This window comes from Condylostylus longicornis, unplaced genomic scaffold (genome assembly GCF_029603195.1).
Source record: "Condylostylus longicornis isolate FDR11 unplaced genomic scaffold, ASM2960319v2 ptg000040l, whole genome shotgun sequence".
Taxonomy (NCBI): Eukaryota; Metazoa; Arthropoda; class Insecta; order Diptera; family Dolichopodidae; genus Condylostylus; species Condylostylus longicornis.
This window is the reverse complement of record NW_026578009.1, coordinates 17,056,314-17,072,761: the sequence shown is the minus strand read 5'-3', so window position 1 is coordinate 17,072,761 and position 16,448 is coordinate 17,056,314. Positions and strand designations below refer to the sequence as shown.

Sequence of the window (16,448 nt, the reverse complement as noted above, 5' to 3'; positions counted from 1 at the left end):
GCGAAGTCTTTTTAACAAAATTTTAAATACAATACAATAAAGTGTAATAGAGAAAAATTCATTAAACTTTACCAAATATGTATGAAAAAGACAAATGATTACTGAATTACATTCGTATTATTTTAAAATGAAAAATTCACAATAATCTTAAGTGTCATTTAAGAAATATCTTTAATATGAATTACATATCAATCTTATAGGGTTCATATAGTTCGCGAAGCGAGTATGTACTCGAAGCGAATAACTTACTCGAATATTCGCCGACACGTTGTTATCGTCCGCGAACAGCTGAATTAACAAAGTGAATAGTATTAAAAACAAAGTGAACAAAAGAAAATAAATAACGTGAATTAAAAAATAAAAACATTTTTCGAAAACCTTATGCTTAATCAGTTTTTCAACATTTTTACTTTATGAAATAAATAAGATTATGTTTTCATCGGATGCCAATTTATTTTCTTATGATGAGTGCACCAGTAATAGTAGTGATGACGAAAAAAAAGATGTATAAGGGTTCAATCAACTCCACTGGAGTTACCAGAAGCTGAGTCAGCATAGTTGATTTTTCATTGGAGGTGCCAGAGCGTTTAACTCCACTACAAAGTTCGTCCACATTTCCTTCAATATACCTTTATTGAATTCGAACTCAACTCCACCGAGCTATCTTCATATTGCTTTCCATTTGTTTTTTTTAGTTCAAAATTATGAATTAGTATGTTATGTATACACAAACGCTGCTTTTGTTTTGCCATAAATAACAAATATTTTTATTACATGCAATAGATGCTACATAGATATTAATTATTAAAAAGTTTTTTTTAATTAAATTTATCTTGTTCTATAACATAATATATATATAATATAATGTAATATATATAATATATATATATATATATATATATATATATAAAAATTTAAATTTATTTTACTCTAATATTTTACCTATTTTTACCTTATGATGAAGTCTTAAAATAATATAAACTATCAACCGAAAATAACAAAAAAGGTTTGATAATCCTTTTAGTCGCATACAATTTATTTCGCCTAGTTTTGACATTTCTCGAAACTATTTTATTCGCCTCGTGAACCATCATACCATTTTGGCGACCTTAAAATTCTTAAAAATTATAAAAAACCTTAAAATTTTTACGTATGCACGTCGCTGAAAGAATACAGAAGATTTAGTTTATAATTTTATTTTAATAATAAAAAATTGCTGAAAATTGGGTTAATAGATTAATGAAATCGCACTAGCATTAGATTGTATGAAATGTAAAATTTTTGACCTTGCACTTTATCTGTAAGGGATATAAAGTATAGATTCCATTCTGATATGAACCAAAACTATTACTTGAAACCTTTTTGAAGAACAAATTTTAGTAAAGCTTCTGAAACTGGTAGATCATCTCCAAAATCATTACTTTTAAAATTTCATGCACTAGCATAAAATTTTTACATCATAAAAAAAGCTTTTTAGTTCTTCAGCCATGGTCACATTAATCTCTTTAAGTTGCTTAAATATTAGGTATTGTGGGGCCGAATGCTATTGTTTTTTTTAAGTGGCAAATTTTTACTTATTTTATTTACTTTCAATCTAAAAGTTGATTCAAATCCACATCCATTTTGAATAGAAAATAATTTTTTAACATTTCTATATCAAAAATTCAAATTTAAATCTTAATTTTAGTTATAAATTTAGCAAAAAACACTTTTTGGCATGCTCAACAATGTATGAATGAAAATTCTCATTGTGAATTTTCAATATAAAATGTAGCTTTCACAATTTATCCAGAAGTCACTGCAGAGCAATTTTATTTTTACTTTACTGTCCTCTTTGGCCATTACTTTGCTTTGACACCAAAAATAAACAATGGCAGCTTTTATACGTACCTTGGAATGCGTACCACACTGGTCGTTTTCCTCTTGTTTGAACACCGCTTCATATTTGTCTCGTCGCACTGTTTAAAAAATAGAATTGTTTTTAATGTACATATGCATGCATACATATGTAAATATTCGAAAAAAACCCGTTTTGTTTTTAGTTAATCCAATTTTCGTTTGATATTTAAAGATTTTAATATGAAATAATAACTTTTCAATATAAAAAAAATGAAAAAATTCAATATACTATACGAAAATTAAAAAATATATTTTAAGCTGATAAACTGTCAGTAAATTTTAAATTATAATACGTGAAATGCTATATACCAAGCTATTATTCTTATAGCTTAGTAGTTCAATCGAAGTTCAATCGAATAGTTTCAATCGAATGATAGCTTGGTGATATAACAAGCTATTATGCGATTGAAAGGGAAACAAACCGCCAAGAAACAATGTTTAATTAATTATTATCAATATTATCGAAAGTCCGGTATTTGTAGTACAATTTTATATCAAATCACTTTTTGTTACTTTAATGCCTAAAGAAGTGTGTTTTAATTTGTAGTTCTTCGTCCGTAAAAAAAAATTAGTACTATTTTGCTGCAGCAATTTTTTTATTTTAACGAATGTTTTCAAAAGTTAGTTTTGACAATCCGTTATATTATTTTATTATTTATTTTTTATTTATTTGGTTTAATACTAATTGACAACAAATAGAAGTGTAGTGTGTATCTATAAAAATTTTAAAAAAATGTATTTTCTATAGTTAAATTAAATAAAGTAAAAATAAATCAGATACTACGAGTACTACTCAAAATTAATTTTTACATATTCAATTATTTTCCTTTTAAATAATTTAAAATCATACTATTTTAATTCCACTCTCCAATTACTCGTAGCAATAACTAATTTCAAAAGTCTTTTGCAACTATGCTGCTTCCGAAACACGGTTTGGTACTTAGAAATCAAATCATTTTTATCTAAAAGCTCAAAGAACTGGTTATAAATAACCTTTTCTAATATTTTAACCTCTGTTATTATCATGTTCACTGATCAAAAATCACAGCATTCAATGGAATTTTTTATTTTTTTAACTGCCACAATATTTCGATTCGTTTAGCAATCCGGTAACAGTATCATCAATGTTACTACAACAATCTAAAATAACTTGAACATTCACGTAATAGATCTGTCTGGGATAAAACTTGAAAAAACTTTAAAAAGAGAAGCAATGACGAATTTTCTCGCAAAAAGGAAAAAATTATTATTTAAAAAAGAAATAAGAAAATTATTATTTAAGACGGAAAACTTCATAAATATGTGATAAACGTCAAATTTCAAAGTTTTTATCAAAGATAAGCAATTATTTTTTTCGTTATACCAAAAACCGAAAATTTTGATTATAAAAGTTTGAAGCTTTTAAAAAACTATTTGTGAACCCATTTTGGTTATTTTATTTTAAATTGAAAAGTTTTGAAAAAAAAAGTTTTTGTTGACGAAAAATTTTTTTAAGTTTTCAAAACACTCAATTTTACTTTACAAAACTTGAAAAAACTTTAAACATTGAAATAATGAGAATGTCATCATTTTCTCTCATTTTTGTTCCAAAAGTAATATCCCAGACGTTTTGTATCCAAAAACTTTATGAAGTTTTTGAATGTGTTTAAAAATGTACTTATACCAGGCAGACCTAATTTATATCTGTTTTTTTATAGATTTTAGAATTTGTTTTAGTTCGTTTTTATTTATTTGCCTGAATTTAAATTATATTTAAACAGGTGCAACTCTGTTGACAAATGCTATATTTTGAATGCTTCTACTAATTTGAGTTATGCTTTCCTGAAAATATTTATTAAATTTTTTGGCCATTACCAATAAATCTGATTAAATAAGATTTTCAAATTTAATTTCATTCATTTTATTTACTTTTGGTATTTTTTTAAAACGTATTCTTTAAAAAATTATACAACCCTTTAAAACTGTAAACCTGAAACCTGACATAGCCATATATGCCTCATAACTAAATATGAACTGTCCAATATTAAGAACATAAATACGGTAAGGATATCTACCAAAGTGTCTCCAAAGTCTATGCCGACTTTGCAAGATCTACCCCAGTCGGCATAATCTTTGGTAATAAGGTAAACATCATGAACAATGATCAACTAAAAATATATGTTGAATGTGCAAATTAATATAAACAATTAACTCAATCTGCTACTAATCGAGGATATTTTTAACGATCTCCTATATGCTGACGAAAATAGATTCTTACTGGAAGGTGACTTTAATGCCAAACATGTGAATTGAGGCTCTAGACATGATGTTATTAGAAATATAAATATCCATATAATTCTTTTTAGGTATGCATGTTATTTTAATTATATTAAGAAATATTTTTATATTGCAAGTAAGTCTAATTCACTCATTTCCTTAAACGACCGCATCAGGATTTTTAAAATTTATAAAAGTTTCTTTATGATATTTTTATTATGTTTGTTTTTATACAGGCGACAACTGGAAACTATGCATTTTTTATAATGATTATAAAATTTTAAAGTCACTATCATAGTTATAAAACTTAAAATCAAATAATTACAAACTTAAATTCTAAATTTGGGGCTCAAAATCGCACTGTCACCTCCAAGCGGTGGGTCCTAGTAATGGCGCAAGATAGATAGGTGATTAAAATGAGCAAAGTTACATTCGCGTCGTTGTCATGTCTCGCTTAGCTGTCGAGCTTCGTTGTTAATATGCGAATTATTAGTCATGGGTGACCGTAGATTACAACAACACGTTCACGGATGGCTGCTGCTTCCAGAGAGCAAACCCTCTTCTCAGACAACTCTCGTGTTCCCGTAACACCAATAACTCTTTTAGGGATTGGTTTGCATCATCCACGGTGACGTAAAATTCAGATATGTAACAAAAGTTCCCACTCCAGATCCTCATCTGGAGGCATTGAGCATCGCTGTAAAACTAGAGGCTGCGAGCTAACGCTCACAAATGTTAACATCCCACCTGAAAACAGTAACGGATGGAGCTATCAGTGTACTTTCTCCGCCTCCATCGGCATTTGCAGGTGAGAAAGTGTTTCAACAAAACAAAAAGATTCATCCCTATGGAAAGAATCAAAAAGGCCATTCCCAATTTTCCGCCCGAGGCCACTAGGCTTGCTGAGCAACGTGACAGACTCCGTGCCACTAATCGAAGCGATACTACTGTAGCTCAACTTACCCGGGACATTTTTTTTTTCATTTATTATTTTTCATTTCGGCTTACAGTATTACCATAGTGTTAAGTATAACAACCTTTGATTAAAAATAATGTAGTAGTATGGTGTTTGGGGTGTGTCTTTTTGTTCTATTAACAGATCCGGAGTCGGTACAAAAACAACAACGATAATAAGAATAACAACGATAAAAACGGCTAAAAGGGCAATAAAGACAACAAAGACACCAAGGACAACAAGGATAACAATAAAGTGACCGGTAATACCATGATCGGTGCTTCAGGGTCCGCGGAACCAGAGCTCATTTCGACCGACGCAGAGAAAGAGCTTCTTCTCACGTCGGTGAAGGATGCAGCAGTAGCTAGAGAAACGGATAAGCAGGATCTTATGGGACCTCTTATCGAAGAAGGCGAAGAGGAAATGAAGAGGTTGGAGATCAGGGGAAAGTCATCATTTCTCGGTGCCTCCGAAAGACGTATCGCGGCAAACATCAGGGATGGTATGTCCCTATAAGAACCCCGCGAATACGAAAGGAAAAGGCTGGAAAAGCTGAGGGTCTGTGAAACGGTTGTTACAACCAACCATAGCCAGAAGAGGGTAAATTCAGAGAGTAACACTCCTGACGCAGGACGTTCAAAGAAGAGGTTGATGAAGGGCAATGATGATAAAAGGCACCTAGAAACATTTCTCAACAAAGCCCGAAAAAAACCTCTCACCGGGGTGCAGTGGTGCAGATCAAAGTAGCTATGGCTCACGGTTGGCACCCCAATGAGAGGCTATCCGACGTTCAGATCGAGAAAATAAAAATAAACACCGTGAACGAAATGGACAAGGTCTCCGACATGCATTTCCAATTTACTGAGTCGTCGCAAAAGGACAGATGGATATCCGTCACATGCAACAACAGGGACACGAAGGATTGTATTACCAGTGTCTGCAACAGGATTAAACCTTGGGACGGCTGTAACATAGCTGTCCTACGTTGGATGTCCTAAAGATGAAACAACCATTGGTCTCTCCAGGAAGAAGTTCATCGATAGGATAGTGAAACAAAATCGCAGCCTGAAGATGAGCTCTTGGAGGGTGCTCCGTATGGATTGGCGAATCTACGGAAAGCGAAGTTCAATGTTTTCTTAATTTCTCTCGAATAACCGTCAGGGTGAAAGGCAGAAAGTCACTTCAGTATGCTGGCATCAGAGCAGGCTCTAAAGAGCCGACAAGCCCAACGCCTGAATGAAACGGCTTTAAAGGATGCAGCTGGAACAAAGAGTGCCGAGACTGCGACGGCAAAAAATGGGGGCGGGCCGGAAAAGGAAAAACTCACAGATACGCAAGTCAAAAGCGGAAAAGGGTCCCATATAGGGCCTTTGTCTAAAAGCTAAAGCCCATAGACAAGAGCCGAAAGAAATGATATGGCTGTTAGGTATATGCAAACAAATCTACAGCATGGTAGGGCATCTGCGGACGTTCTGGCTCATAGATTTGTGAAGGATGACCTTGACATCGCCCTAATCCAAGAGCTTTACATTGTGAAGGATGGGGGGGGGGGGCTGGCAGAAGAAATGTATCGGGTGCTTGAGTACACGGATTCGAGTCATTTTGAAACGCTCCTCATGGAGGGGGTTGGCTCCGTTCCTGCTTCTGTCAGTGCAACGGTGGATATCGAACTGGCGAACAAGGCCCTGGCGACGGTTATTACTGGTGCCTATCATGGGAGCTGCCGCGCCAAACCGAGCGAAGTAATAGAAGGTGCCGGTAAAGGAATGAAGAGCTTTCAAGACTTAGACAAAGGACCAAAAAGTTCTTCAATAAGGGCCAGGCGTCGGGTTCATGGGAGGAGTACAAAAGCTCACTAACGATATACAATAGGGAAATAAGGAAAGCGAAAAAAAGCTCATGAAGCGGAAAGAATCACTCATCTTGGCCCAGGAGAGATAACTGGCAACGGTCCCGTACGATCTTTACAATGGGTGGCATTAGGTGGGCTGTGTTTACTTTCAAGCCCTTAAAATCTGCAGGTGATGACGGGATATATCTTGTGTTTTTGCAGAGAGGTTTCCGATATATCGCTGGAACATTGTTGGAATTTTTTTGTGCCAGCTATGCGTAGGGTTACATCACACAAGCATGGAGGGTGGCCAAGCTGACGTATATTCCGAAGGGAGGTAAGCGGCCAAGAAACCACGCAAGATCTTTTCAGCAATGGAAAAGGTCTTTGATAGGTTTATAAGGGACGACGCACTGGGCACCAATCCCTTGCATGAGTCGTGGTATGCCTATTAATCAGGAAAGTCTACTACGCTAGCTTTGCAGGGTCTAGTGGAAGTATACTGATCTGCAGCTGCCTTACTGCACTTGTGGAATTGACATCGGTAAACAGAGTAACAATGGCGCAACGAAGTTGCCGACGAGCTGGCGCCGGGGGGATCTGGGACTGATTTTGTGCAGCCGCTACCTGTACGCGGTCTTCTGCGATGGAACACGAAAGGGTGCCGTCAGGCGAAGATGTTTCTTCCAACATTCCCGGGGTTCTCCTCGGAGCTGTTGGGGATGGACAAGAGCCGGACTCGCAAAGTCTTTCACGGGCCATTGCCCGGTAAGATATCACTTGCATAGGCTGGAAAATCGGGCTCTGCCCAGTGCAGATTTCGCGGGGACAGTGATGACACTGCCGTGCACATTATTTGCGACTGCCCGGTACTGGCTGTCCGGCGGTGCAATTGTTTATGACAAGGTTTCCTAAGCATTCGTGAGCTAAGCGTGCAACTTCCTTATGGATGTATCCGGTTTACTACTTGGAACGGGATATTGTAGGTGGAGGTGTGAGGAGGCTATAATGAGTCACGAATGCCTGCGGTGACCCGGGGGATACTCCTTCTCCACTCGGTTCCCTTAGAAATTTACAATCTTTGGTTTAAATTCTAAATTGAAATCTAATTAAATTTTATTAACTATATTTCAATCGTGTATTCCAGCCTAAAAGAATATATGTAGCACTAAATTTTTTTTTATTCAGTATATTATCATTTTTTTACTCTCAATTCTCTCAGATATGTTGCCTGACATAGCGGTAGAAAAAATTGCAGACAAAAATCGAAAATATATTTCATCAAAATTATAGTTAAAATTTTGAGCAGAAATTTGAGTTTTTGATATGTTATTCAGAAAAGTCCAAATTTCATTTCTGTATAAAAACTTTTAGGTTTTAGTCAATTTTTCGTACAGAAACTAGAAATTAAAATAGGCCAAAAACATACATAATTTTTCCAAAAAAACAAAAAAAAAATTCTTCAGAAATGTCATTTCTGAAGAAACATTTACAAAAATAGCAGGATCTAGGTCCAGGCCTTTTGTAATGTCAAGTGTCAAGGTCTTAATGCTCTTTATTTTCATATTTTTTTCATTTTCCAAAAGAACCGCAACATTTGCACACCGATATTCATTTGTATTACGAAAATCAAATGCCTTATGCATTATTACATTCAAAATAATTATTTATTCATCTTTCTCTTTCAAATTATACATATACACATTTTAAAAAGGCGGCAAATTAATCATTTTTTTTCCAAATAAAATAAAAAATTTTAAAATAAAGTTTATTTGAACAGAAAGTTCAAATATCAAATTAATTTTATAGAAAAAATGTCAATATTTAATTATTTTAATTAGTTCTTTAATTATTTTAAAGTATTAAAGAAATTTAAGTAAATTATATTCTATTGTATTTTGGTAAAATAACCGAAATTTTGAAATTATTCTACATACTACATTTAAGTTTTAGCGAAAAAATTTCTTATGGCAATAAAGTATTCGACAGATTCTAAACGTGGGAATTCAGCTCTTTTTAATTTTTGGGCGAAAAACATTTTTGGTTTGTAATACGTTTTGTTGTCAAAAAATGTATGTAAATTGTGTTTAAGAAATGACAAGTTAATTAAAAATATTTGTATGCTTGACAAATGACTCATATGACAGAACCGGTAAAAATCATTGAATGTAAACAACTTTTCACGATAATCGGCCAAAGAAGTATTTTTTACTTTAATTATTTCAACATACATATTTTAATTTAATGTCTGCAACAGAAAATATAGGATTTTCAAATTTACTTGATAAGGCGCTTTTAAAAATTGAGGAAGAATTTGAATCATCAAATAAAACTTGTCCAAATAAGTGTAGGTTAAATTCAAAGAACTGCATGCCTTTTATTAATGTAAAATATTTAGTTTTCAGCTCGCAAAATTTATTAGAATTAACAGCAGTCTTTGGAGAAAATCTTTTAGAGAGTGCTTTTCATATACTGGATACAAGAACCATAACTCTTTACCAATTACCCAATATTTTAAAAACTTCAAAAGCAGCAGAACTTTGTGAAATTCAAGGAAATCAAAAGAGTGTGACTTATCTTCTATTCCCAGAAATAAATTTTTGCCGTTGTCCAGCATTTGAATATCAAGTGTTAGCAGATAATAGATCAAGTTTCACTTGTAAGCATGTACTTGCTTTAAAATTAGCAAAAATCTTGGGAAAATATAGGGTAATCACCTTAAACAAAGAACAATTTAATTACATGTTATTACAAGTTAAAGATTATTAGAAGAAGTGGTTGATGCAACATTCCAAAATTTTATATAGGAAAGGATTGTTGAAGGATTTAAAAATGTTGACGCAGTCTCAAATTTCACAATTAGAATTTGTTGGAAAATTGGATAGTATCAGAGGCTTGTTTACAGCTTTAAAATCAATTAATTTTACTGAGGTAAAAATCTACGTAATATAAGAAAATGTTTCTAAATTTTATTTTTATATTATATATATCTTTATATATTTCAGGATGCTTTATTTCAATTTACAAGAGAAGGTTTGCGTGTTATTGTTGAAAATTCAAATTTAATTCAAGCTAATGTTTATATTACTAAAGAGTGTTTTTCACAATATTTACTACCAACAAATACTGTTATTCGATTAAAAATTAATTTAAATATTATAACAGAATGTCTAAGCATTTTCTCGACAGTAGATTGTAGTATGAAAATGGTGTACAAAGGTGAAGCAACACCAATGATATTAGTTTTCGAACATCACGGGGATGAGGATTGGTTAACAGAATGTTCTATCAAAACAAAAACATATGAAGAGCCGATTGGGTATGCTTTAAATGAGGATAGTTCAACATATAATTGTATATTATTAAGGGGACCAGATTTTGCGAGTTTTATAAATGATATTGATAAAAGTGCAGAAAAGTTACAGATATTTATATCTGACAAAGAACCTCATTTCAAAATTGAGACATTTGGTGTAATGCAATCTGAATCATGTTTTGAGATTGCTCGTAATAGTGACATCATATTACAATTTTTATGTAAAAAATCAATCGATAACTGTTATAAGTATTCTCATATAAAGATGTTTATGAAATCTTTGTTAGCATCTGGTCAGGTCGCATTAAAAACTGACGATACTGGTATGTTAGAAATGCAGTTTATGATACAACAAGATGAAATTGCTCAAATTTATATACAGTTTTTCATTCCGCCCTTAGCAGATATTGATAATTAGAAATTAGATATCTGTACAAATAAAGTCCAAAAAATGTTTCTTCATAAAAATTTTAAAGAAGGATGTTTTTATAATGCAACATGTTTTCGAAATTAGAACTTAAATAGTTTAGACAATAGAAAGACGCAGCTGCGATATTTTATTATTTCCAGTTAACTGAAATATAAATTTAAATATTTTATTAAAGTAATAACAAAATTTAAAAGAAAATTGTTCTAATAAATCATTTAAATCAGATATTGATTTTAACTACAAAACAAACTGTAAAATAAAAACTGAAAGTATTGCGTGTATGTGTATCTTAATAATCTTGGCATTGTAGTTATGAAATAAGTTGAAAAAATAAGCCGCGTTATCAAACACATTATTTTAACAGCACGTGCAATACTTTATTGTGAAACAGGACACATTAGAAACTAAGTTAGAACTGAAATATTAAAAACGCAGGAAATATTTACTATCTTCAACATTCAAAAGGTCTTAATATTAAATTGTATCTTCACGTAGTTCAAACAAATACCTGTCCTAATGAGCCAAACAAAAATTCGTAGTATATAAGGCAAACACCTTGCGACACAAAGCAAATGTAAATTTTACAGAGCAATTACTTCTCCATTGAATAAAATGATGTATGTATATGTAATTATGTACACATACATAAATCACTTTATTTTTTGGAGTGTCTGGAGGGTTGTCATTGACTTCCCAATTGCAATAATAGATGGTGTTCGGTTTTTCGAAAACTAAAACCTGCACTGAAAGTTTTGATTAAATCTTAAGCTTTAAATATTTTCATACGTACATGCTTATAAATCCGCAGAAACTGCACTTCTAATTCATATTTTTATAGTAGTTATAAAAAACTTAAAATTACTTTAGAATTCTTATCACGTTATTTTGCAGTTTATATTAATCGAAAAAATTCATTGTTACACAATTTAAAAATTACAATCACAAGACTCAATAATATTTTGTATTCCGTAGCACTGCCTTTTCGAACTCAGAGTATGTTCCGAACATCTAGAATTTTATACATATACATAATAAAAATAATAATTTTGAATTTTTATTTATATAGTGAAATTCCGTAAGTACGTCTGCTTCAGCACTTTTATTTTATTAAAAGTCTAACCATCAAAAATCGAATAGTGGCAAAAGGTGGAAACTTTTATACTCCTGGAATTGTCAAAGGAGTTGGATTTGAAAATTTTTTGGGAACTTTTGACTCGAAGCAATTTTAATATGGCCTTATCAGCATGCAACATATGTATTTCGAAATACATACATTTTTAATGTATTTAACGTATTAAGTCGCATCGGTTTACAATACTTATTTCATTAAGTATTTGAGTAGGATATTTGAAACTAATTGTGCTTCATTAAATGGTTTACAAAAATGATAAAAAAAAAGAAAATTGAGTTTGTACAAGAAATTATTCAATGTAAAAAGATTTACGCATATCTATTTATATTATTTTAATGGAATAAAAGAATTATTTTGTTAAGTTAATAATTTTTTTTATAAATATAATTCATTTTTTCTTTTTTAATTATTTTCATAATTATCTATATTTAAGTTGTATAATATTAATAACTAATTGTTAGTAATAATAATAATCAGAGTGTGTATACAGCTGAAGAAGCATAAAATATATTTTTTACCTTTTAATCTTAATAATTTAATTCAGAAAAATCTTTAATTAAACTAATTTTTATTTTCCTTAAAGATTTCAATAAAAATTAACTGAAAGAATATATTATGGTTGCAAAATTTTTTAATACTAAATTTTTATATTTTTGGAACAATTTTTGTTACTTTAAATAGCTATAATATTTTATAAATCATTCTTTTAATTTTTGTGTTCAAACTTAAAATATATTGAATGTTCTTTGACTACTTTGCTTCATTTTGCCTATTAAATGTAGTCTATAAATTTTCTCTTCGAAGTTTTTTATTTAAAATTTAAAACATTATTTATAATGGATTACTTCTGTGTGAATTTTTTAAGCATTTTGTTCACCCATATTCGCTTAGATGCATCAGTTGAAGTGATGGGGTGTTATCATAAGAGAATGTAGGTGCATTTTTATAATATAACTTTAATGTGAGAGTTCTTAAATTTAAACTAACATTAGAAAAAAATTAACAAAACATAATTGAAAATAGTCTAAAAAAACTGTTACAAGGCAGGATCATAAAACGTTTTATATAAATTATTTTTATGAATAAAAAAAGTTCAAAAACTTTCTTAAAATCAAATAACTGACATAAATATAAAAAAACAGACATTTCAAGTATAAATTACTTTTTTTCATTCTGTTTCCTAAGAATTTTAATTAATTCATTTAATTTTTTGTATTTTTTTAGCTATTTTTTTTATATGTATTCCCTATTTAAATTTATATATATGTATGTATATGTGTATTTTTTTACAAATTATTACTAAGCCTGTATTTAAAAATGGCTTTTTTTTTAATGATTATTTTATTATATTTTATGTCCTTATATATTATTTTCTTTACTTACTTTAAATGTAAATTTATGGATTTTAATGAAAAAATAAAATTTATTATTTCTCTTTTGAATGTAATTTAAAATTAGTGAATGTAATTAATATTAGTTTTTGTAATTTTTTTCCTTTGTTTTTTAAAGTGACAAACCAATATAACAATTGTAAATTAATTAATATTTGTATAGAAGCGGTTCTATAACTATAGAGTTATTAAATAAAAACAAAAACAATTATTGATAATCATTTTTACAAAATTTATCAAATCCGTTTTTTTCTTTTTATTAATTTTACTTGTTATGTTAAATTAAAGTATGTAATAATTTAAAAAATGAAATTAATATAAAATATTATGTTTTTTAACTTGCTGAACCACCGTTGATCAATTCTTCACATATTTTCACAAGTTCTTCATTTTCTTTTGACTTTTGTATTAATTGCTCATTAACAGATGATTTTGCTATTTCCTCCTTTTTCAATAACGCTTTAAGTTTTGTAATTTCAAGTTGATGATTTTTTGTTAAATGCTCTAATTTATTGTTGGCACTACAAAATAGGTATGTTTTAACATTAATTATTTTTTGTAAATTTCTCAAATAAATTTTCTTTATCATATGCAATGTTACATAAACATTTACTACTGTATTTATTACCCTAATCATATTTTAATGGAAGGTGGTTAGTTTGTAAGTATTCTATAATTGAATTGTATGTGGTTCTAAATTGTGATGAAAAATCATAAAAATTGGGAAAATATTTGAAAAAAAAAAAAAAAAAAACTCATTATTGAGATTTCTTCCACTTTTGAATTGCATTGTATTGCTTAAAACCTGGTAAGAAAACAAATTGTAACAAAATGGAATTCTCTATTTCATTTTAAAGATCGTTTTTTCAAATCAAATTTACGTAGTTTCAAGCGAAAAATTTATCACAAAATTCTTTTTCTAGTGAATTAAGCCCTAAAGTTTAATATGAGGAAAAAATTAATGTTATTTAAAATTTTATATTTTGAAACTAATTGTGTGGAAACAAATTTTTGACTAAAGATTGTTTAATTATGCAGGATGCAAATCTGAAATAAACTTAACAAAGACTAGAAGAGATATAATAACTTAATAAATATGAAAAATAATTTTTAAATCATTTACATTTCTAATTGCTGCATGGCATGATTTTTCATTTTTTCATATCGTTGTTCTTGCAATCCTAAGTTTTCTAAATTCCTTTTCTTTTCAGCCTGCAATTCTTCTTCGCTTGCTTTCAACTTGGCCAACAATTGTTTACTTCTTTCATATTTTCTACAAGATTAATAAATAAACTAGCCAAAATCTTTTAGTAGACACTATATGCTTACACATGTAAGTCTGTAAAAGTAGATTCCAATGATTCTAAATGTTGTTTGTTTAAATCTCTTTCCGCTTTGATTTCTTCCATTTGCTTTTCATAATTCTGTGTAATTTGTTCTTTTTCAGCTATTAATTCAGCAATTGCTTTTTCATAAGCCTCAATTACACCACTAAATGATATAAAACAAAATTTTTATTTTTGTTAGTTTATTTAGTTATATTCCTGTACCCCATTTTAGCGATCGTTTTATCTTTATCAGTTATCCGTTTAAGCAAAGCTTCTTCACGTTGTTCAGCATCTTTTAATTTTTTTTCCACGTCTTCCGTTTTTAACCTGCAACCATTAAAAAAATAATGCAATAAGTATCCATGTTACAACTGTCCCAAACACAATAAGAAAGGAAATAACTTGTTTAGAATTATCAAAAGCTTTTTTTCCTGGTACTTTTAGAAATTTTTTATTAGTAATGCCCTATTCAAAATACAGGAGAATAATATATCATACTGATCGATTAACATGTTGTAGAAAATTGATTTCACACTACATAAGCTGCTTACTTTTGACATTTTGCTTATTTAAAAATTTTGAAAAAATATCTTTGTATTTTGTATTTGTGTCATTTCTGTATTTTGAAATATTTTTGGATTTCAATTTACTAAAAATTATATACATACATACATATGTAGTTTAAAAAAATTTTTGTATTCCTTCAAAATTTCCTTTGATTTGAGGAAAAAACTCCAAAAATAAATTATTCACAATAGGAAAACATGTTTTATACCCTATTCATACAACAACGAACAACATGATATGCATAGTGTTTAACTATAAATTTTAGGAAGATTAATCCTTTGATTTAAAAAAAAACCCTATTCGAGAATAATATGTTATTCCTAGCACTTATTAACATGTAGGGTGAATAGGAGATAAGCGAATACATAAAATCGTAAAATATATCATAAAATACTTAAAATCGTAAAACATATCATAAAGTTCACTTTTGATTAAGTTTTATTAAAAACTTAAAAGAATTTATTCTTAATATTAATTAACATAAGAATTAAAATAATTAACTACGCTATCTCACAAGAAATCATTTTTCTATGGTTCATCTTACAAATAAAGTTATTTATAATAGAGTTTTTGAAAAATATTAATTCAAAAGTGTGATTTCAAAAGTTTAAATTGATATTTAATCAATGTTAAAAATGTTTAGAGTTGGTTACATATTTATAAGCACAATTGCTACATGTCCGTGCTTCAGTTATGAGCACAAAACATTCTTCAAAGTTTTTTAACTTGAAAAGAAAATTGAAAATTTTTCTATTTTCTTAAGAATGTTCATAATGTATGTTTATTGAGACTTACACTTCGTTTTTTATCTTCTTTTCTAAGTCCTCCATCTTTAGATCTTGTTTTTCAATTGAATTTATTTCACTAAAATGTAATTTTAAAATTTTTAATTTGCTTTTCTTAGGTATCTTTATCAAAGAAATTACTTACCTATTTATATTTTCATTTGGTTGAACATCATTTTCAATTTTTAGGTTATTTGAAATAACATCAACACTCATTTTATTAACGACAGCCTCCTGATAAAATAAATAGAATAATGTTTGAAACTGATATTTATCATGATAAGTTCGAATTCTTTATATATTTTACATAGGTTCGACATCACAATGTGTACAATACATGCAATACAAGTGAATATAAACTATAAATATTGACTTATATATGTATAAGCATTATGTTTAATTTATAATAAACAATAAAATTTTAACATAATTGAAACAATATCGTCTGCGTTAAACAAAAGCCTTGAAGGTGATAAATATAAGTTGTAATCAAAATTATTGATTCAAAATTTAAAGCTAGTTCTTTTATATGCAATCGAGGATCCTTTTGCAGAAATG

The 16,448-nt window shown here is 29.4% G+C and overlaps 2 protein-coding genes across 12 annotated transcripts in view; one reads left to right on the top strand and one right to left on the bottom strand.

The window, feature by feature from the left end:
* Positions 1-9,114: 9,114 nt before the first annotated feature.
* Positions 9,115-13,433, top strand: LOC129609862 (cell cycle checkpoint protein RAD1). 3 transcript variants are annotated; one of them, XR_008697041.1, is made up of 4 exons: positions 9,115-9,288; positions 9,340-9,872; positions 9,947-11,680; positions 11,754-13,433. XR_008697041.1 is itself a non-coding variant. In XM_055522012.1 (4 exons), the coding sequence occupies exons 3-4, from the start codon at positions 9,774-9,776 to the stop codon at positions 10,673-10,675; spliced, it is 828 nt and encodes a 275-aa protein (XP_055377987.1). In that variant the 5' UTR covers positions 9,115-9,288; positions 9,340-9,650; positions 9,749-9,773; the 3' UTR covers positions 10,676-13,433. The 3 variants fall into 3 exon arrangements, 2 of the variants coding, with proteins under 2 accessions (XP_055377987.1, XP_055377986.1); XM_055522012.1 differs by having other exon boundaries at positions 9,340-9,650; positions 9,749-9,872; positions 9,947-13,433; XM_055522011.1 differs by having other exon boundaries at positions 9,947-13,433.
* LOC129609861 (transforming acidic coiled-coil-containing protein 1) overlaps positions 13,432-16,448 on the bottom strand; it is a 23,889-nt gene continuing 20,872 nt past the window's right edge. For all 9 annotated transcript variants that reach the window (XM_055522006.1, XM_055522007.1, XM_055522001.1 and 6 more), the window contains 6 exons: positions 16,036-16,124; positions 15,901-15,969; positions 14,761-14,865; positions 14,540-14,701; positions 14,334-14,483; positions 13,432-13,731 (listed from right to left, as the gene is read on the bottom strand). In XM_055522006.1, the coding sequence (XP_055377981.1) occupies positions 13,545-13,731; positions 14,334-14,483; positions 14,540-14,701; positions 14,761-14,865; positions 15,901-15,969; positions 16,036-16,124 (762 nt within the window). In that variant the 3' untranslated portion in view covers positions 13,432-13,544. The remainder of the gene's footprint in view (positions 13,732-14,333; positions 14,484-14,539; positions 14,702-14,760; positions 14,866-15,900; positions 15,970-16,035; positions 16,125-16,448) is intronic.

Excerpts from the sequence above, each read along its gene's own strand:
- LOC129609862 (XM_055522011.1), top strand. The coding sequence starts at position 9,723 with ATGCAACATTCCAAAATTTTATATAGGAAAGGATTGTTGAAGGATTTA. Across the intron at positions 9,873-9,946 it reads AATCAATTAATTTTACTGAG|GATGCTTTATTTCAATTTAC; the intron begins GTAAAAATCTAC and ends TATATATTTCAG.